The sequence below is a fragment of the Athene noctua genome, chromosome 7 (genome assembly GCF_965140245.1).
Source record: "Athene noctua chromosome 7, bAthNoc1.hap1.1, whole genome shotgun sequence".
Classification (NCBI taxonomy): Eukaryota; Metazoa; Chordata; class Aves; order Strigiformes; family Strigidae; genus Athene; species Athene noctua.
Genome location: NC_134043.1, coordinates 22,493,018 through 22,513,819, shown reverse-complemented (window position 1 = coordinate 22,513,819; position 20,802 = coordinate 22,493,018). Strand labels below are relative to the sequence as shown.

At 43.8% G+C, this 20,802-nt stretch overlaps 3 protein-coding genes across 14 annotated transcripts; 2 read left to right on the top strand and 1 right to left on the bottom strand.

The window, feature by feature from the left end:
- Window positions 1-334: 334 nt before the first annotated feature.
- PHOSPHO2 (phosphatase, orphan 2) lies at window positions 335-11,095 on the bottom strand. Of its 6 annotated transcripts, none has more exons than XM_074910902.1 (2): window positions 10,947-11,095; window positions 335-1,614 (listed from the first exon to the last, which is right to left on the bottom strand). In XM_074910902.1, exon 2 carries the CDS (start codon window positions 1,610-1,612, stop codon window positions 887-889), a length of 726 nt encoding a protein of 241 aa, XP_074767003.1. In that variant the 5' UTR covers window positions 1,613-1,614; window positions 10,947-11,095; the 3' UTR covers window positions 335-886. The 6 variants fall into 6 exon arrangements, with proteins under 6 accessions (XP_074767003.1, XP_074767001.1, XP_074766998.1 ...); XM_074910900.1 differs by lacking the exon at window positions 10,947-11,095 and adding an exon at window positions 2,569-2,604; XM_074910897.1 differs by lacking the exon at window positions 10,947-11,095 and adding an exon at window positions 2,194-2,559.
- Window positions 2,672-9,530, top strand: LOC141962575 (cilia- and flagella- associated protein 210-like). Its single transcript, XM_074910892.1, has 9 exons — window positions 2,672-2,781; window positions 3,930-4,156; window positions 4,448-4,621; window positions 4,716-4,909; window positions 5,848-6,004; window positions 6,966-7,105; window positions 7,946-8,138; window positions 8,461-8,625; window positions 9,052-9,530. Exons 1-9 carry the CDS (start codon window positions 2,712-2,714, stop codon window positions 9,358-9,360), a joined length of 1,629 nt encoding a protein of 542 aa, XP_074766993.1. The 5' UTR covers window positions 2,672-2,711; the 3' UTR covers window positions 9,361-9,530.
- Window positions 11,096-11,125: 30 nt separating the features above from the next.
- Window positions 11,126-20,336, top strand: LOC141962577 (cilia- and flagella- associated protein 210-like). Of its 7 annotated transcripts, none has more exons than XM_074910894.1 (8): window positions 11,126-11,177; window positions 11,368-11,508; window positions 12,394-12,550; window positions 13,604-13,743; window positions 14,039-14,231; window positions 14,762-14,926; window positions 15,423-15,529; window positions 16,427-20,335. In XM_074910894.1, the coding sequence occupies exons 2-7, from the start codon at window positions 11,411-11,413 to the stop codon at window positions 15,522-15,524; spliced, it is 855 nt and encodes a 284-aa protein (XP_074766995.1). In that variant the 5' UTR covers window positions 11,126-11,177; window positions 11,368-11,410; the 3' UTR covers window positions 15,525-15,529; window positions 16,427-20,335. The 7 variants fall into 7 exon arrangements, 3 of the variants coding, with proteins under 3 accessions (XP_074766995.1, XP_074766996.1, XP_074766997.1); XR_012633963.1 differs by lacking the exon at window positions 11,126-11,177 and adding an exon at window positions 16,050-16,183 and having other exon boundaries at window positions 11,223-11,508; window positions 16,427-20,336; XR_012633966.1 differs by lacking the exon at window positions 11,126-11,177 and having other exon boundaries at window positions 11,223-11,508; window positions 16,427-18,373; window positions 19,476-20,335.
- Window positions 20,337-20,802: the final 466 nt, after the last annotated feature.

The window sequence follows — 20,802 nt, the reverse complement described above, 5'->3', positions numbered from 1 at the left end:
CAGCAGAAACCCAGAAAGAAAAAAAGCACCTAACTCAGAGCCATCAGCATGGAAGATCAAACCAACATTAGCTCTACACAGAATGGCAGCAGCACACTGTCAGGGTGGTAGTCAGGAGAAAGGGAGAGTGACTTTTTTAAAGCAGAACAACAATGTTCTTACTGCTTCCCAGAAGAGAAGGTCTGACTGACAAAATAAATGAAGGTTCTACTGAAAGGCTGACCCCTACACTTGTTTTCCCTCTTTCCAGGCCCTTACAAGAACTGGCACATGATGACATGCAGGCCCACAGAATACATTACACAAATCAGGTGTGTTACTTTTGTTACTGACAATACCTTTTATTGTCTTTACAAGATAATACAAACTCTTAAATAAAAGTAATTTTATTTGGTAAAATATTTAGTATATTGAAAATATAAATGTGTCTTCAGATCAAACAAGATTACAAGCATACCAAGTAATTTACAAAATCAAATATCTATCCTCATCAAAGAAGTATAAAAGCCAACGAACAGTTCCAGAACCACAGTTCCTGGCTCCTAATGCTCTATACGTAATGAATTCCGTTCTTTCGTGCACTAATCCTGCTCCTTCCCCTAAATTCATGGAATGGAAAGGTCCATTATGTCAGTGATAAAAGCCGGGGGGGGGGGGGGAAGGAAGATGACAAAGAATCATGGCAATTCCTCTTGCAACCCCCACTTCTTAGCTGATGTTGGAAAGCCACTTTAATTTCCCACTACTGCCAAGATTGAACATAAACAGTATTGTGTTTAGAAAATGTAAGTTCAGTTAACAGCCCAATTTCACAATTTTGTGCTTTTAAACAGATGTAGTTTTTCTCTCCCAGAAAGATAAAATATGTTTCCTTTTATCATTTGAATTACTTCTTTATAAGCAGTTTCAGGTAAGACATAATGTCAACAGCAGATGACCAAACCAGAACAGAGCACTCTACAGGACTCAGATCTTGGGCCAGTTGAGAAATCTTCTTCTCCAAGGTATACCCCTGCCTGGGCATAGCAATATCATCCTTCTTCAAAAACATTACTGGACATAAGTCATTCCCACCATCACCTATATACACAATTTTTGTGTAACTTACTCCTCGCTCCAACTGTTTATCTAGAAATTCTTTCAAAACTTTCCTTTTGCAAAGGTTTTTGGGGCACTTTACACAATGGTGAGCATGGAAGTTCTGTACAGTAAGATAGCCAGTACTGCTGAATGCCGCAGGGTTTGTAAACACTTCATCAAACACCTTATGGAAGTCAGCAGCTTTCAAAATCCAGTCAATAAATACTGTATTAGAATCTGAAGCAATTATGCAGTCAAACAACTCTTTGTTCTCGCCAATAAAACCCAGAAGCTCTACCATTCCTGCAGTGAAAGGAATAGTTGTCATAGTTCTTTTCATCTCATCTTCTTTGATGCCATTGTCTCCCAAGTAGACAAAGACTCTGCCCATATACTCTGTCCAATGTCCTGGTTGATATGAGTTTCTTAATCCGTTAGGAAGTTTTTTCTCAGGAGCACATTTCACAATCCAGGTATCGCTATTTTCATCTACGATTGTATGGTCAAAATCAAAAACCAACAGAAATTTCATTGCTGTCAGGAAATAGTTTCCAAAACAAACAAACAAAAGAAGACAATTACTTATCTGAACAAAAATACTTAATTCCTACCCTGATCTGTGCTCAGAAGAGAAAAATTCTGCAAGAAAATGAAGCATTAGGACAAATATCTAAACAAAGTAAACTATTTACGGCCACTACAGCTATGGGAAGTTGTGCTGAAGCTAAAAAAGCAGTCTGCAAAGGTCAAAGTTCTAGTTCAGTATCAAACTTCTGTTTAAAATAGATAGTGCGAAAGCATCTAAACTCATACTGCACAGTTACCAATACTTGCTAACAAAGTCAATCTTCCAGTACTCATTCATCATCAGTTGACCAACAGTTCTAAAATTCTCCATCACTTGTCAATGCAACTGAACTGCAATTCTCTTGGCAAAACACCTTAAGAGGTATTTCAAAAGGAAACTACTACTGAACAGATGGAGCCAGTCTTTTTAACAAGGACACACCAAATCAAAGCAGCCAACGAAAAGAAACACTGCCACTTGTAGATGTGGAAAAAAAAAAAAAAAAAAAAGTCAGCCTGCTTGCTACAGTCCTGCAACTTCAGTACCTACGAGCCCACTTTGAGCTACGGAAATTCCTGCGAGCCGGAGACACCTCATCTGGTACTCAATGCCGTTCCCTCACAGGCAAGTCCTCTCACCCGTAAGACGAGCACCGCCGCTCCCTCAGCCCCAGGCGCCCCCAGGCCGCCGCCCCCAGGCCGCCGCCCCCGCCGCAGGCCGCCCAAGCAGCCCTCTCCCAGCCGCCGCCCGCCTGCGGCGCAACGACCGGGCCGAGGGGTGAAGCGGCGCAGCCACGCCGGCGGGGGCTCCGCGGCCGCGCGGGCCGGGCCCGACGGGGCCTCGGCAGCGGACCGAGAGCCCGTGACGGAACGGGGGGGGCCGCCGCCGCCGCCCGCAGGTCGCGCGCTGCCCCGGCCCACCTCCGCGCGCACCGCTTCCGGCTCCCTCCGCGCGCGTCCCGGCCGCCGCCCGCCACGTGCCCCAAGTCCACGTCGTCACGTGACTCGCCGCCGCCGGGTTGCCCGGCAACAGAGCGCGTACACAGGCGGCGTGAATCGCAGCGATGGCGGCGGCGGGGCCTGGGCCCGGGCGCCCCCGCGGGAGGCGGTGGCGGCGGCAGCAGCAGCCCGCCCGTGAGTGGGGCTCCCCCCGCGGGCACCGGGAGGTGCGGGGAGGGCAGAGCCGAGCCCGGAGCTGCAGCGGCCGTACACGGCTCCGGGAGCTGTGGGGGTGGCCCCTGTCTCCGTGTCCGGGGGGACTCTCCCCAAACCTCCCCTCTGCTCTCTCAGCTGCAGCCAGCGAGACAGGCTGTTTCTCCCTAAGCATTACGTAGAAAGAACTAACCTGAAACCAGGGGAGGTACAGTATCATCCCACAGCTAAAGTTAGAGAAGAACTGGGTGCCTGGCAGCGCCCTATCTGTAGGGAGCAGCCGTGTCCGTGTCCGTTTACTTTTGGCAAGGCCACCTTCACCTTGGGCAGAGGGAGGGAGATCAGGTCGGGTCCCTATCAGAAGACAAACCGATTAGCAACTGCATCTGAAAAACAGGCTTTGCCATCAGTATCGCTGTAAGAGAAAGCCTCCTTACATTTCAGACACAGCATGTCAGCCTTCTGCAAATCAGACGAGCAAGAAGAATTTCTGACAGGCCGCCACTCCATTCAGAGTGCCATTTCCTTCAAAAATACTGGTGACAGTTTGAAGGGCATTTCACAAAAACTAGTAATCACCTAGAAAACGATATTTATGCATGCAGATGTGTATGTAAGCCTAATACAGCAAAGAAATGCTAATCTTTCCAACAAATCACTGTAGAAACTGTTCTACCACAGATCTAGTTTAGTAAATAGGATGAGTGCACAGGACAAGAGTGGTAAGGCACAGCCTGTGCTCAAACTGCTGCCTCAGCCAGCCAGGGGAATGGCTTTACCGATATTCTCCCTTTCCTTTTGGGAATGCTTCCCAGTCCCTGCTGTCCTCAGAATCATGCCTGAGTACTGCCTGGAAAATGTCGGTTACCACAAGCCAAACCTGCAAACACCAACAGGCAAGGGGACATACAAACAGTTAAGCCACTCTGTTCCACAGCCCAAGTACATGTGCTGGCCGTAGTTAGACTACAGATACAGGCACCCTGTCCTAGCTCTGGGGTATGGGGATAGGGAGAGTAACTAAGGATAACTTAGTATTGTTACTATGCAATAATTTAAATCCTGATACAGGTTTGAATGTAGGATTTTCTGATATCAAGTAACCTCAGTATCTTCTTCCCTCTGCACAGCAACACATCATTTGGAAGAAAATAACTTTCTATGTAGATATTTTCTTCCAAATGAAGTAGATGTTCATCAGGTAATTGTACTGCCAAAAGCAGAATGGGAAAGGATTCAGGATAATCTTAGCAGCACAACTAGGGAAGCAGCACGCATCCTCGCTGAGAAGAAAGAACGGGAAGAAATGCACTTACGCTCCAAAGCTGCTGTAAAAGGCTGGCCCAATACAATTATGGTGAGTACAAGATACATTTGTAAACAAGGAGCTTCATTTTCATATAAGCAAAACCATTCATAATAACATTTCTTGCTGTACTCCCGTTAATACTTGCTTTTAAATATGTATTTTAACTAAACCCCATTTTAATACATTTAACATCTAACATCAACATTTAGATTTTTTAAATTAAAGATAAAATGCAAAATTAAAAAAAGCAAACATTGAGTAAGTGCATCACCTTCAGAATGGTTATACATTTTTAATCCATGGGCTTTAAATGTGATTTCTCACTTTTTCTCCCTGTAGGGCCTGGCACAACGGAAACTTAAAGCCAAAAAATTACGTAAAGAAAGGGAAGAGGAAGAAAGAAAGTTACTTGATTTGGAAGAAGAACAGTTCCAAGTGGCAAAACGGAAGGAGGCTATTAATAATGCAAAAACCTACCTATACTATCAAAATGAAAGAGTGAAAGGCTTGCATGTTTGTTGACAACTTTTAATTTTTAAATTCAAATTGTGCTGAATGTCTTTAAACACTTCTGAACATGCAAATTACTTTAAATGTTCTCTTGCAGAGTGCATTTCTACTTGCTGAGGTCCTAAAAGAAAGAGATGCTCAAGTTGCATTTAAAAAGTTAAAGTCAGATGTTAACAAAAAGAAGGATGAAGAAAAGGAACATGAACATAAAGAAGCTATTCTCAGAGAGCAAGAAAAGGCACATCAGTGTTATATGAATCAACAGGCACTACGCAGAGATCAGCTAGAACAGTAAGTAAAAATTAATTCAAGAGTAACCCTACTTCATTATTTTCTTAAACTCTCTTCTCACAAATATATTTTATAAGGTTTTCACAGAAACTTACTAATAATTTCACTCACAAATGAGACACTTTAAAAGAAAAATCCAGAGTGCCACAAAGACCTTGCACTAAAGGGAAAAGCTGTGATACGCAGTGTCTTTTAGTTGCCAACAGTCTGCACAAAAAATTGCCTCTGACAAGCATCAAGCGGTTTTAGTCAAACCACTGTTCAAAAGTTGTTACTGAAAGTGTATTTTAACTCAGTTTTGGTTCCAGAAAAGGTTAAACCAGATTTTCCATTTGCCCGTAACTAGATTCTAGAGAATGCACCACTACCACCCCCATTCTTTCTCTCAGCTCTCCCAGAAACCTTATGGAGGGGTCCCCAGTGGTATTTATAGGACTGGATCTGGTGGTCTGATAGAAGGAATCAAATTCTCTGAGGCAGAGGAAGGGTGAAAAGTCTGCTCTCACTTATTGCAGGGCCAACACACAAATCCTTGCAGAACTTAATATAGAACACTACTGACTTAAGCTGCTGCCTGTACGGCCAGAAGGAGAAGTGTAGATACAGTGGGGCTTACTGGGGAAAATTTGTTCCCTGAGAATGCTGCAGAGATGGGCCAGAACATTATGAATGCAATGGTGCTAATGAGATATCCAGATAAAACTTGTCAGCACTAGACTGTAGACTGTGAGCATACCACGTAGCTCATTTCTGGTCAGAGGACTGAGGGCTACCATTACAAACAATGATGCTATTTTTCACCTCTGATATTCTACCCACCTTCAGTTCCAAGTATCACATTCTTCAGTGCAAGGTACCTATGGTTATGCAGAATCAGTATCTGTTTATTACTTCATGAAGTCCCTAGCCCATTTATTCAACTCCTTTTTCTGATTCAGAATAAAGGAGCACAAGCATCAGGCAGATCTGGCCAAGCTAGAAAACAAAAGAGAAGGGGAACAAATACAGAGATTGAACCGATTGTACCAACTGGAAATTCAGAGCAGAATGGAAAAGGAACAGAAGGAAAAAGCTGAACGCCAGAGGCTGCATCGTGTAAGTAACAGGAAAGCAGACAGTTCAAAATGCTTGTTTTACCTTGGCTGCCTGGAGTAAAACAGCCGCATTCATCTATCTAAACAGGCCTACTGACAAGAGGAGGTTTGCCGACAGCTTCAGTTGACCTACCTTGCCAGTTGCAGGCCATGTCTTTGTGCTTTTGAGAAAGGTCTCTTGGAGGCAGGTCCCATCTCTTGTCTGAAGGGACATTGGCACCTGATGCTCTGACTGGTCTATGATTAAAAAGTCTGCTGTAGACATCAAGGAATATTCTCCTTGACTTGAGAACTGGATTTAAGTTCCACATACCTGCTGTTTTAAGCCCATTTTTCTTTGTTAGGAAGAGGGAATAGCCAGAGACTGAACACAACAGTATCTTTTTAACTTGACTTTCCCTTTATGATTGGAGACGTTTAGAAATTTAGTCAAGACTGCTGCCTTTTCCCTTCGTCTTTAAAGGCATCTTGCTAAACACAGACTATAAATGCCTCAGAGCAATTCTGGCCAGCATAAAAAAGAGAGTTGTTTTTTTGCATAAGAGTATAGAAAACTCCTCTTCAGCTATGATTTGGATGAAGCTCTTAGACTGGGGTTGTTTTGGATGAGGTGGGCCAGCAGCTGTGCGGTCTGTGTTGGTAGGGGTTGCACAGTCCCATTCCTCTCAACATCCCCCTCTCCCATGTGTATGAATGGAAGCAAGGGATAATGCTCACTGCATTGCACACCAATGTGTGTAATGAGCTGAAGAAGCAGCTGTTCCATGCTCAATTCCCCCTCTTCTTCCATGTTTGCACAGGGAGGCAGAAGTAAGCAGAAGTACTGAGAATCCATTTCCTCTCTTCTCTTTTGGAAAAGCTGAGCCTGGGGATAGCAACTTAAAAGAATCACTCCCTATTCTCTCTGTGTTTCTTTCAAAACTTCATCTGTTATATCAGGACAATGCATTTTGCCCACGCAGGAGCATGTAGCTGACCAGAAAATAATCAAAGCAGTAGAGGAACAAAAACAAATGGAAGAAGATGATCAGATTAAAGCTCAGTTTAAAGCAAAGGAAACTATTGCCAAGCTGATAAAAAAGAAAGAAGCTGAAATGCGTAGGTAGGTACAAAGCTAGAGTATAAATAGTAAATAAAGTAGAAATTATACTGTAGTCATTTTCAGATCTTTCACTGATGATGTAACACAAACCACAGTAATTCGAGAAATTAAATTCTACTGATCAGGAGAGTAAGGAATTCAGGAGAAAAAGGAAGTTCTTTCAAATGTTCTGCAGTAATAGGTGTGTGGGAGAGTGACTCTCTGCCCTTCCAAGTACAAAGACTTGTAGAAGTGCAAAGCTCTACACCAGTGTGTTGTGAATAGTGATTTTTCCACATGGCCTGCCAAGACTCCACCTCCTCAACAATTAAAGACAATTCAAATCCTTGATGAAAGTATTTTTAGACATAAGCTGTATTTCCCAGAGTCAGATCAAGAAAAATACTTTGACTTCTTGACTCAGCACCTATATTCATTAAATACATTGGGTTATTATTAAGGGAAGATGGTTTATCAATTTAACATTGAGGGTACAGCAAGATGATACCACTGAGACAATCTAATGAGTTTCCTTCTCTTCCTGCTTCTGGCCAGTATTCCCAACATTTCTCCCTTGATGGCAAAATGCTAGGCAGACTCCTCACCAAGTGATCCAGCTCATTATTGTAACAGGAAGGTAGTGTTACAAGAGTACAGGGAACATTTATTGGCTAAATCAGATTAATTTAAAAAAATAAAACAAGGAACACAAGGAGATCAAGGAGTTGGGTGGGTGGACTGGCCTGTGTGGCAAGAGTAGAGAAGACTAGGAGCAGGATGGATGAGTTTGGTAGCAGTAATGCTTCAGGTAGACCCAGGTGTGTCCCCTGGTATGTTATGGTAGCTCATGTTTTTCTGCAGACTAAAGCAGGAACATCAGGACAAACTCATTAACCAATTAGCTGTACAAATGAATGAGGCATTAAAGAGGGAAGATGATCGTCTTGCTAGAGATATTGCAAAAAAAGAAGCTGAACAAGAAAAAAAACGCAAAGAGAAAGAAGCAAAAGAAAAGGCTGTCATTGAATCGATTGCTGAACACAGAGCTGCTGTGGTAAGAAACCTAGCCTGTTCTTTCTCCTGCTTACTCCAACTGAGGAGCCTGGCCCAGAGGTGGTGGCTCTGGTGCTATGCATCAGGTGTGCTTCATCAGGTCCACTGACACCTTTACTGGGGTCGTCTTTCCCTCTCCCACTTCTGTGTTGGGCGCACATCTGCCAGGGCTGCTGAAAACCCTGGGTTTGGACGCCAGCCAGCCCCAATGACCGTGCTTATCAGAGCACTGACACAGGGCTGCTTCTGCTGAAAGACACGGCTTCCAGCTCAGCACCCCAGCTCCTTGGTTAACTTCTTTTTGTTTACTTTATAAAATACAGATGAAGATGAAAGCAGAAAAGGAGAGAGAGGAAAAAGCAGAGGGTAAAAAAGAACTTCATGCATTAATGGAAAAAACCCACATCTACCTGGAAGAGGAAAAAGCCAAGAAAGAAAGACAACGTGATGCAAACATAGAAGTACAGAAAATTCAGATCCAGCAAATGGTAAATAGAAGAGCTGTACCCTGTCAAGCCCTTCAGAAAGAAACATGCATCTAAACCAACAGCACTAGCTCCTGCCTGAGAGGAAGATTGCTGTGTTTTGTTTGGCATTTTTTGTTTGTTGGTTTTGTTTTTTTTAAATCATTTATGCTCTGCATATGCTGGTGTTGGAGACCAGCCTCCTCTCAGAGCAGTGGTGCAAGTCAAGGCTGCCCTCTTGTATCTTCTGGGCAGGTCACCAAAAAGCAGCAGCTAATGCTGATGTTCACTCAGCTATCCAGTGTACCCTTTTGGGGTGGGGGTGATATTTGACAAGTATCAATTAACTACACTGCAGATCTCCTGTAAGCTTTTACCCTCTCTAAGTTTTAAGGGACAATTACATTGTGAAAGAAATACTAAGCTTTGTTATTCCCTTTTCTTCATTAGGCTGAAAAGCAAGCAAAAAAACAGCAGGAAAAGGAAGCAGACTTGGACTATGATGCTCAGACCAAGGTTACTGCACTTTGTGAGGAGCGTGAATTCCAGAGCTATGCAAAGCAATTAATTGAAAGAGAGTCCAAGACTACACATCATCTTTATCCTCTTCTCAAAGTGTCCAAAGATAGAAGAGGACTTGGACATGGGCCATTTTCCAGAGGAAGAGCAGGAATACATACTAGTTTTCAAGCACAAGATGGTACTGGGACCCAGTTACCTTGTAGTACCTGTACTACTGCTCAAAAAGTTAAAACATGAAATAACACTGAGACTATCCAGCAAGGAAACGCAGAATCAGTTTTCATGTGATTAAAAAATTATCTTTTTGAACCTTACAGGCAGAGTTAAACTGTCAATGATCTTATATACTATGAATCTGGAAGTCTATTTGAAAAAGAAAAAAGACCAGAGAACTGGTTATAGTTTCAAAAATCCCCAGCTTGTCAGTTTATTAAACTTGACACAGGAATGCATGATATATAATTGAAAAGTTCACTATTACTGTTATATTTTTATTATTCACTGTTCTAAAAATTCACTATCGCAGGATTTTCTGGTCTGGGACACAAATTTCCAGTGCAAAACCTCTTCTTCATAATAGAAAAAAGCAAAGCAACATTGCAGAATCTACAGGGGAATTAAAAACAACCTAATACATGCAAAAGTTACAAGTTACGGTACTGCAGATTTTATAGCATTTTCCAACTACCTCTGTAAAACAAATGTCACACTATAAATTAGTTTTATTATATGAAAACACGAACATGATTTGATCACAGCCCTTAAAAGGTCACCTAGGAGGCAAATAGGTCCTAATATAACTCTAAATAGCTACTACAAAAAGAGCACGGCAACAAGAAAAAACATAGTTGGACTGTTCTTTCAAAAGACTAATGAGGATTCAATCTGTGGGAAATAGATCTGGATCTAAATTTGTTTCTGTTTCCTCAGCTGACGTACTCTCTAATACCCAAGTCACACACACGTTTTACTCCTTAAGCTTAGTTTGCTGAAATTTTACCCTCATGTTCCTGCTTTGGACAGTTATGGTTTCCTATTATGACTTCCTCCACCAGTTTACATGGGGCCTAAATGGGGTATCACCCTATTCAGGGGTCCACTGGAAACAGATTTCCTCTGCTGCACACAACCTTCAGTTTCAGCCCCTCAGCTGCCTGTCTGTTGGCCAAACTAGAAAATGACGCAAGTTCTAAAAAAAACCCCAACCAAACAACAAATTAGGAGAGGCTTATACAAAGGATGCTCGCCAATATTTTAGTTTGGAAAATAGGTCTTTTTTGTGCCTTCGGGTTTCTGAGCCTGACTTCTGATAGCAACAGGCTCTGAAGAAAGCACAGGACTTGGATGGAGCAAGGCGTGAGGCTACCCCGGAGGCAAGGTCCCTCCTGCAAACTGAGGGCCAAGCAGAGCTGGGTTTACTCCCCCTACACTGTAGAATAGCTGGATGTAAGATGGATGTACTCCTTCCCAAGTGCAGCAGTCGCCTCCTCGAGGAGTCTCTTCCAGGCAGGGCAAGGGAGGGACTTCTGGATGGAGGGGGAGGACCAACCTCCTCCCTCAACCAGCTCCCAGGGCCGCCAAGGGTCTTCCTCTGGGAAAACGGCGCCCAGGGCCGCCTCTTAAGGTCGGCTAACGGAGGAAGGCGAGTTTCCACAAGCCCAGCTCCAGGCAGGCCTGGCGGGAGGACGGCTACGTGAGGGACGCGGCGGCCCACAGAGCCGAGCCGCCACGCCACCGCCCGCGCAGAGGAGAGGCGACCCAGCGGGACAAAAACCCGCCCAGGTCGGCGCAGAAAGACAGAGCGGGGCGTGACAGCCTCTTACCGGGTCCGGGTCGCTACAGAGAAACGGGTATTTCACGAAGCGGCTGCGGAGGGGCACGCGCGCGGCCTCCCCGGTAGCCGCCGCTGCCGGGGCTGGGCCGCGCCTCCCTGCCTGAAAGAGCGGGAGGCGGCGGCCAGCAGCTCCCCGGGGCGGGGCGGGGCGGGGCGCTCTGGCGAGCCGCTATAACAGCCGCGGCCGCAGTCGCTGCCCTCTCTTGTGCTGTTCCCGCCGGTAGGTAACGCTGCTCTCCCCGTCAGGGCGGGCGGGGCGGGGCGGAGCGGCTCGGCTCGGCTCGGCTTGGGGCTGCCCGGTGGGCGCCGCTCGCCGTGGCCGCCTTTGTTCCCTCTCGGGGGGGAAGCAAGAACCCCGATTCCCCGGGACAGCCGGGCCGCCGGTAGGATCCGTCTTTTCCTCTGGGCAGACCTCGCCGCTTCCCGGAGAGCTGGGCGCGGGGCCGACCGGCGATGGACCACGAGAAGCCAGACGCCGCCCGCCGGGAGGCAGAGGTGGAGCGCGGCCGGTACTTGGACCGCCGGGCCGTGGCCCAGGAGCAGCTGGCGCAGTGAGTCCGGCGGGGTCCGCCCCGCGGCGGCAGCGGGACCTTCAGGCGTGTGGGGAGGGGGATTTGGGTTAAAAACCTTCCCCTGCCCAGGCCCGTGCTGCCAGGCCCCGGCCGTGCGCCGGTGGGGCGGCGCGCCGGGGTTTTTTGGGGCAACCCTAAGTGAGGCGGCCCCGCCGCGGGGGAGCGGGGCTCCGCCCGGGCCGCCTCGGGGCCGTGCCTTGGCCTGCGTGAGTCACTGCTTTTGAACCATTGTTTCTGATCATCCTGGTTCTGTGGTCGGGCTGAAAACCTGTCACCTCACCCTCCGGTTCCTCCATAACTAGTCTGCAGCTTCAGAGACGCCCCGTGCTGCCAGTAGTTATGTCTGTCCTGATAAATGAAACAAGACCGTCTAACATTCTGGCACCGAGAGCAAGTGGCTTGTCTCCTTAAGGCAAAATTCTTTATTATTGCTGCTTCCCCCAGCCCAGAATCATTCACACATGCAGCTAGCACGGGCTGATGACCACAGCCATGTCTTGCGCTGTGCCATGGTGCTGCCGGGAAGACAGCTAGCTAGCTGGCTAGCTGTAAAAGCTGCTAGCTTTGACAGAGAGTGGGCTAGCAGATAAACAGACTAATCAAATTCAATCTAGTATTCAAGTCCATATGCTGGTCATGTTTGCTTTTGCTAGTATAGGCTTAACCTTGCACTAGAACTGAGCTTTGTCCAAAGGATTTGCAGTTACCTTTTAAAAACTTTATTTTTGATTCCTGAGTTTTTACTTTCCCTTCAAAGTGTCAGGTTTTTTGCTGTTAAAGTACTTATAGAGCAGAATCCGTATCTGTTGATTACTTCATGCAGTCCCTAGCCCATTATTCAACTCTTTTTTTTTTCTGATTCAGAATAAAGGAGCACAAGCATCAGGCAGATTTGGCCAAGCTAGAAAACAAAAGAGAAGGGGAACAAATACAGAGATTGAACCGATTGTACCAACTGGAAATTCAGAGCAGAAAGGAAGAGGAACAGGAGGAAAAAGTTGAACGCCAGAGGCTGCATCATGTAAGTAACAGGAAAGCAGACAGTTCAAAATGCTTGTTTCACCTTGGCTGCCTGGAGTGGAATGGTTGCATTAGGCTCACAAATAAATGGGCCTACTGGCAAGAGGAGGTTTGCTGACAGCTTCTGTAGCATTGGCTCATATGCCTGTCTTGTTAGTTGCAGGCCATGTCTTTCCCCTGTGCTTTTGAGAAAGGTCTCTTGGAAGTTGTAATGTGGCATCTGAGCTTTGTCTGGTCTATGATGGAAAAAGTCTGCTCTAGACAGCAAAGAGATTATCCTTGATTTGAGAACTGGATTCAGGTTCTACGTACCTGCTCTGTTTTAAGTCCGTTTTCCTTTGTCAGGAAGAGGGAATAGTCTGAGTCTGAACATGACAATATCTTTTAAACTTGTCTTTCCTTTTATGATTGGAGATGTTTAGAAAATTAGTCGAGACCTACTTACACACCTACTGTTTCCCTCCCCACACCTGCTTGAGCAGGGAGACTGAGGTGGAGGTACTGCAGTGATTCACTGGTATGTGAGGAGAGAGTAAGAGGAGAGAATTCCCAATGAAACCCTTCTTGCTTTCTTCCTCCCTGTACTCCTCACATCAGTTACACCAATCTTACCCCATTTGCCGCCAACCTTGTGTAAGCAACAAAAGCTATATATACTCATAACTGCCATTTCTATGTGATGACAAAATGCCTTGTGCCTTACATTTTTATGGTTCTCTGGACTTTTAATATTTGAGCCCTTCAGAGTCAGTGCTCTGTGACTGATACACAGAATAAGAGCCGTACAGCTGGAGCCAGTGGGGAAATAGAAGATTTCTATTAAAGATACTGTGCTTGAGGCTGCAGCCACATTTTAACTTTACTTTTGTAGTAGTTTGTGGTAAGTAGGTCATGAAAATTCTTTTCCATCTCTGAGTTCTGTCTTCTGTAGGTCCTCTACTGACACAACCAAAGAACTCTTACTATAGGCTAGGCCTGAAGTCTTTGCTATTTTTTTCAGTTCGTGTTTCCAAAAATCTCATTCTACATGAAAAGTACTTTTCCATTTAAACAGGAGTATGTAGCTGAGCAGAAAATAATTAAAGCTGAAGAGAAACAAAAAGAAGATGATGATGATGATCGGATTGAGGCTTATATTAGAGGAAAAGAAATGATGGCCGATCTGTCAAGAGAAAAAGATGCGGAGACTAATAGGTGGGTCTAGGACTCCAGTTTTCAACATTAAGATTCAAACTTGCAATTTAATTTTGTGACAAATGTTAACTCTGAATTTTTATATCAGTAAAATCAGAATGTTGTGCTGCAAGCAATTTTTCTATAATTAAAAATTGAAAAAGAAGTAGAAAGACCAGAAGAAATGCCTACCAGTTCCACTAGTAATTGGTGCTGTTGCAGGTGGAAGTGGGATTGCTGGCTTTGTTAGGAGCACTGCCTCAGATAATCTGAGTGGATATCCTGGTATGCTATGGTAGTTCATGTTCTTGTGCAGGCAAATGCAGAAGCACAAGGACAAAGCTTTTGAACAATTAACTGCACAGATGAATGAGGCATTTAAGATTGAAGATGATCGACTTGCTAGAGGAGCTGCAGAGGTAGAACACGAATACCAACTGAAAAACAAAGAGAAAGAAGCAAAAGAAAAGGCTGCCATTGAATCGATTGCTGAACACAGAGCCTCTGTGGTAAGAAACCTAGCCTGTTCTTACTCCTCTTTGTCATATATACTTGTATTTCTGAATACATTTTAGAAACATCATAGACTCCAGCAGAGCTATCTTGAGGTGCACATGCAAGTTCACACTTAGCAGCTGCCTCTCATATTTACTATCTGTGTTTTCAGAACTATCTCCTTAAAGTTGAAAGCAGTATATGTGATGATTCCCTCAAAAAAATTAGAGTTGGAAGGCCCTATAATTATTGGTAATTAGCACAAACATTTTCCACACTTTCCACTTCTTACTTTGACTTTTGACAGGTGTGCTTCATCAAGTCCACTGACACCTTTACTGGGGTCGTCTTTCCCTCTCCCACTTCTGTGTTGGGCGCACATCTGCCAGGGCTGCTGAAAACCCTGGGTTTGGACGCCAGCCAGCCCCAATGACCGTGCTTATCAGAGCACTGACACAGGGCTGCTTCTGCTGAAAGACACGGCTTCCAGCTCAGCACCCCAGCTCCTTGGTTAACTTCTTTTTGTTTACTTTATAAAATACAGATGAAGATGAAAGCAGAAAAGGAGAGAGAGGAAAAAGCAGAGGACGAGAAGGATCGTAATCAATGGATGACAGCAGATCAGATCTACTTGGAACAGGAAAAAGCCAAGAAACAAAAACAACGTGATGCAAACATAGAAGTACAAAAAATTCAGATCCAGCAAATGGTAAATAGAAGAGCTGTACCCTGTCAAGCCCTTCAGAAAGAAACATGCATCTAAACTCATAGTACTCTATCTCCTGGGTGGGAGAGAGTGGAAGCTTGCTGCAGGTGTGATGGGCTTTTTTAATTGTTTTTTACCTGTGTGCACTGTGGGTGCTGATGTTGGGGACCAGCCTCCTCTCAGAGCAGTGGAGCAGAAGCCTCTTCCAGGCCAACATGGCTTGTGCTGTTTGGGGAGGACTCGCTGGGAAAGCTAGTAATAAGAAAGAGATCAATCAGTAATAGGAGATCACATCCCATCCTGTGTCATTATGCCATTTTTTCAGCTGTGTCACTACTGCCCTCTTGTATCTTCTGGGCAGGTCACCAAAGAGCAGCAGCTAATGCTGATGTTCACTCAGCTATCCAGTCTACCCTTTCTGTGGGGGATATGGCAGGGGAGAGGAGTGGGGATGGGTGATATTTGACAAGTATCAACTACCATCCCTTTTCCTCATCAGGCTGAAAAGCAGGCCAAGAAAAAGCAGGAAAAGCAAGCAGATCTGGACTACGATGCTCAGCAAGAAGCTGCTTTTTGTAACAATCGAGCATTTCAGCGATAAAGACAGTGAGTAACTGAATCAGTGCCATTACTGGATGTAATTTTTATTTTCCAAGCATCTAAGGAGGGAACAAGATGTGGGTTTCCCTTAACTAGGACAACTGCAAGAGTGATGGGGTATATACATATGCAGTATTAAAAAAAACCTGTGGGAGTGGGGAAGGGCGATTGATGTAATACCATCCATGTTCCTTCTTGACAAATGTAAATGAGCCCCCAACTTGTTCAGGGACTTGGCAAACACTTGGCATTGTGCAGCAGTGTTGCAGCTTGCGTGCCCCTCAAAGCCCTGCCTTGGGGCAGGTCCAAGAACTCTCTGCAGAGCCAGCACGATAAGGTATTGTCTTGGTTGGTCAGCCCTGCTGTGATGTGGGCTGCTGTGCTGTTTTTGGACAGCAGGATGTGGCTGGATGGAGCTGACTGGCTCTCTGTACCCATGTAGGTTAGCATGGCCCATAAGGGGCTCATTCTGTGGAGTGAGGAAGTTGCTGCTGAGAACTTGACCCCCATGATGCGTGTGTTTCAGAGGTTTTGCCCAGAATAGCTCTAGCCTGGTGTCAGGGCCAGATGCCCATTGCTGATTGAAGCACATCTTCCTGTTTTAAGTTTCATCCAAAAGGGTCCGGTTGGTGATCGCTCTGTAATGTGAACCAAAACACAGTAAGTAGGAACAATCAAGAGACTTGTTTCAAAAACTCACGTCTGACAAACTAAAATGCTAATGTTACTAGTGATGTTAGCACTATCAACTAAAAGACAGTTCTCTCCAATGATCTTGGAGTAATTGATTTTGGAAATTATTTTTTAAAGACAGACATGGCAATTAACTTGTGAAGTAGTCTCTAAATACATTTTTTTCTTAGTTCACTAATGAAAAATTTATTTCCCTTCTCTCTGAGCCAGTGCTCCTTTTACTACTTCAAGCTTTTTTCATCAAGCAGAAAGAATGGAAACTTCTATTAAAGCTTTTTGATCGCAGAAGCTGGAGCCTTGAGAAGAAGCATTGACCACAGCAGAAGTGGTGCTGAAATCTGCAGAGCTTGATAATGCTCCAAATACATCCCTAAATGCATATTTGCACATTCTCACTACCATGCAATTGGTGAGTTAAATGGGTTGTTAGTCTACCTCCACAGCAGCAAGAAGCAAGGTGGACTGCAGTCTCATTTCCTACTCAGCTTCAAGAAATGCCCTGTTCTGCAGATTATGGATGTCTGCATTTGAAGTCTACAGCCTGCTTCCATGAGGCTTATCCCTTTTACTTTGAACATCTACAGAAATATCAAACTCAAGTACCAGAAAACAACTCTTCCTTTCAGTGTACTTAGAGTGAAGTAGTAATCCTGTGTAACTTTCAAGCACATTGGCTAAATATGGATTTAATTACCCAAATTCAGCATGAAAAAAACCAGCATGAATCATGATGTCACTTTATTCCACTGAGTTTGAGATGCTTTGTGTGCTTGCTTTAAATGACTAATCCTAGTTAGTAATGCTCTATAAAACTAGGCAAAATACCCCTCAAGTATTTTAAGAACATGAAGAATTACTCGAGGTTCTAAAATTTTCAGTAACAAAGCATTTTGGTAATATTTGATTGTCTTTTACAGTTGTCCTGCATGAAAGGCAAGAATGGAAAGTTGCTTGTGGGAATAATACAGAAGACTAAAATCAGTTTGTTTATGATATGTTGAAGAACACAGGAAGAAAAGACAGGGACTAGGCTAAGAGAACAGCTCCTTATACAAGTAGAAGCAGTTGAAAGCTATTGAACAGACTGAGATAAATAGAAGGCTGAGCTTGTTCAACCTGGCTAGGGAGACTGCTTAGGAGACTAAATAGAGTGACCTAACTAACAGCCTATAGCTGCTTGAAGGGTAGTTACAAATACAGCAAAGCCACACTCTTCTTGGCATAGTCAGGCTTTCGATAGAACAAATTGTGACATCAGGAAAACCTTCACCAGGAGCATGGTGTGATGACACTAGATCAGAATGGCCAGAGGCAATAGAATTGCTACCTGTGCAGGCTTTAAAGATGTCCATGTATGGCAGGAGGTTGGTCTAGCTTGACCACCAGAGGTCTTTTTCAGCTACCATTTAAAGATGGTGACAAAATACAGGGAGATCAGCTGCAGCTGATAAGAAGGGAAATTGCTGACCTGCAAGAACCCAATGCCTAGTTGTCACTACTTGTATTAGTTATCAGCTGAAGTTTTAATTAATAGCTAGCAAATTAGAATATGCTTTGAGAAATAATTTGACTAGTTAACTACTGGTTTTGCTCAAGAAAGCACCCTCTCAGATGGTGTGCTGCTTCAGGAGGTTGTAGCAGATGAGAAACGTAAGAGGTATTGGCCTTATTAGAAGGCCCAGGCCTTAGAAATGCAAGGCAACTCTCAGAGGGCCTGAGACAGCCCTTCAATTAAACTGTTTTTTCCAAGCCTGTCACCCAACTCTGGAAGTAGAGCAGCAACTGAAGTTTGAACATGTATGCCTCCAGGGCCTGACATGGTATTCTGCCAGCAGTAGCACAACTGGTACCTGTGTAGCTGTGGTAAGACAGCTGTCATCTTGGTTCTAATACAACTCCTACCTAGGAAATGGAAGAGAAGCTTTCTCAAACGCCTCATATCCTAAGGAAATTTGAGTTAACTGACTGTAGCTCTTCGCTATGAGGTAGTGTTCCAGGTTGGAGTTACTAATTCTGTTCAGGTTATTTTAACATTACAGTCTGCTACTGATCAGCTCTGAGGAAGTTTGAAGAGGACACCTAATTTGGAGACAAACTACCCATGAAGAGAAGAGATGGCTCCATGAGACTATCGAGGATGGACATTTTCATGTCCCAGTATGCTCCTAGAAAAAGAAAAAAAATTTTTTCAAAGCTCAGTGGTCATGTTAGGTCAAATAATCTGTTCTGTTCCAATAGCTAAACTATTTCAGATGCCCATTATTAACTTACAGCTTTCTTGTATCTTAAATGGGAGAGTGCTATAACTAGTCTGTACTCTTCCTTCTTGTTCTGGCAGTGCATCTTTGAGAAGGAGAATTTGCTACTTCTAAGTAGCTCTCAAAAAAACTCCCAAAACAACCCCAGCAGAAAAACGCTCCTTCTTTCTGAAGACTTAGAGGGAGTTGAAGTGAAGGCCAGAGATGTGATGACACCATTATGAGATGTCTTTGGAATTATCTTTAATTCTCTCTTATTTAAAGTAAATTGACTTGTGCTATAGGCTTTCTTAAACTTGTAATGCATGTAGTCATCCCCTTTACACTCTGCCACTACTACAGTCTAAGCAGCTTTTTGTTTTGGTGTATCGTGTATCATTAAAAGCTAGATGCTGGAGCGGATACATAAATGATTCAAACCTGCCCTCTAATCTCCTAAACCATGCGCTAGAAAGCAGTCTTAAAGCATAGTTGTTCGTAGCTGGTTGATACTGTCTTGCACAAACCAGGATGGCATTTTATTTCTCTGAGTTTATCTCCAATACATTATTCAGAGAAATGTACAATTCTGTTATGCTGAAGGGCTTAAACATCAGAACTGCAGGTCCAATAAAATTCAACATTACATCTCTCTTTAACATGCTAGCAGTTGCCCCCCTTGAAGGAATAGCACCTGGTCTGACTTTTCTATGTAAAGGGAAAACAGGGAAAGGTTAGAAAGCAGCAACACGTACTGGAAGAAGCAAGCAGTAGTTACTGAGCAGAGACAGGGTCGAAGAGATGAGACTACCAAGGCCTGGGAAATGCAAGTCCAGCAACTGGTGAAGTGCCATAGGGGACAAGGGAGAAACTGGACTATCTTTGGTAAAGCTTAATACCACATTACTGCTCTAGGACAAGGTTTTCTGCATTAGTTTTCAATTACAACCTATCAGTGCATATAGAATTAATTGTACAGTAGTTAGAGAGTAAGACTTAAACTCTGTCTCTTTCTTCTTCAGAAACACAGCTGACAACTACGGAAGTATCTACTAAGGAGTAAGAAGCTAACCACTGCCTCCTTACAAGTTATATGTGCCTGCAAAACCTATCAGTGCCTAACAGCTGAAGCTAACTCTGGAGCAAGTTACAAGGCATGCTATTTGCCAGAACCTGCCTGTACTCGCCTTCAGCTCAAGAAACAAGTACCATAGCTACAACCATAGCTTGCAACTGTACCTGTAACTATTCTAGTTTTATTACAGAACAAAGCAGTAGATTTGGTGTCTAGCAAGTTGAGAGGTAACAACTGGAGGCAAACAATCAGTTAATCTGTACTCCTCAAGCAGTGCTGGGCTTCCAGGCCTAACTCAAACCTTCTGTTTTGGCTTAAAATTTTACTCAGCAAATAATAAAACTGAGTAAGCTTTTTAAAAAATTTGCCTGTGTTGAATGTATCTTTGCAATATTTTTCTACTTTTACTTTGGAGAATGCAATTGAAGATAGGAAAACTGTCTTGAGAAAGTTGTGGCACTGGCTGTCTTTAATCCTTTATGGGAAAGATGTCTGCAGTAAGACTGTATCTAGCACTTGGGTTTCTGACTGTAAGATGTCCTACCACAACACAAATTCACGTCATCAAAGGGGTAGTTCATCTGTAACTATGCAAAAATGTTCTGCTTCACACACACAGACTGTTGGATTTGTGGAGGTACAAGACTGAAGTTTGCAACTAGCACAAAAATTAGTGGTAAGATTGTATTATGTAACTGCATTTTTTTAATGTGTTACAATGTAGAGACAGTGAATAAACTGTCATTGGTTGTTCTATGGTAGAAACTATAAGTCATCTGATTTAGCAGGGAATAAAAATGTGACTATTCACATCTTCAGTAAAAATGGATAGATCTTGGTTTAACTGAAAAGGTAGTGTCCTGACATCAAATCATACCTTGTGAATCTGTACAAACAGTAGTACCACTTTAAAAGGTTGAAGACTGACACTCACAAGCATGTTTACACACACAGGTTACACCATATGCCACAAAGTGGGTATTATTCTAAGAAGACGCTAAGTAATACTGTAAGAAGCACACATGGCTGACATACAGAATACACTAACAAATATGCAAAAAAGCATTTATTTCTGAGAAGTACTTTTAATACACAAGTTGTACATTTACTATCAAGAACTCATTCTCCCAGCTGACAACTGGATCTTCTTCCCCATTGGGAAATATAAATTTCAAAATAGCCAAAAGACCAGGGTTTCCAAATACTACATGTATAATGTTGCCTGTATATTTAACCACACTTCTTTTAGCTGGTTAAAGAAACCAGTTAGCTAT

Bases quoted from the DNA above. Each gene is read 5' to 3' on its own strand.
- PHOSPHO2 (XM_074910897.1), bottom strand. From the start codon at position 2,245: ATGAGGTGTCTCCGGCTCGCAGGAATTTCCGTAGCTCAAAGTGGGCTC. The intron at 1,615-2,193 runs GTACTGAAGTTG...ATTTCCTGACAG, and splicing joins AGCTCAAAGTGGGCTCGTAG to CAATGAAATTTCTGTTGGTT.
- LOC141962575 (XM_074910892.1), top strand. From the start codon at position 2,712: ATGGCGGCGGCGGGGCCTGGGCCCGGGCGCCCCCGCGGGAGGCGGTGG. The intron at 2,782-3,929 runs GTGAGTGGGGCT...CCCTCTGCACAG, and splicing joins GCGGCAGCAGCAGCCCGCCC to CAACACATCATTTGGAAGAA. The intron at 7,106-7,945 runs GTAGGTACAAAG...GTTTTTCTGCAG, and splicing joins AAAGAAGCTGAAATGCGTAG to ACTAAAGCAGGAACATCAGG.
- LOC141962577 (XM_074910894.1), top strand. From the start codon at position 11,411: ATGGACCACGAGAAGCCAGACGCCGCCCGCCGGGAGGCAGAGGTGGAG. The intron at 11,509-12,393 runs GTGAGTCCGGCG...TTTCTGATTCAG, and splicing joins GCCCAGGAGCAGCTGGCGCA to AATAAAGGAGCACAAGCATC. The intron at 12,551-13,603 runs GTAAGTAACAGG...CCATTTAAACAG, and splicing joins AACGCCAGAGGCTGCATCAT to GAGTATGTAGCTGAGCAGAA.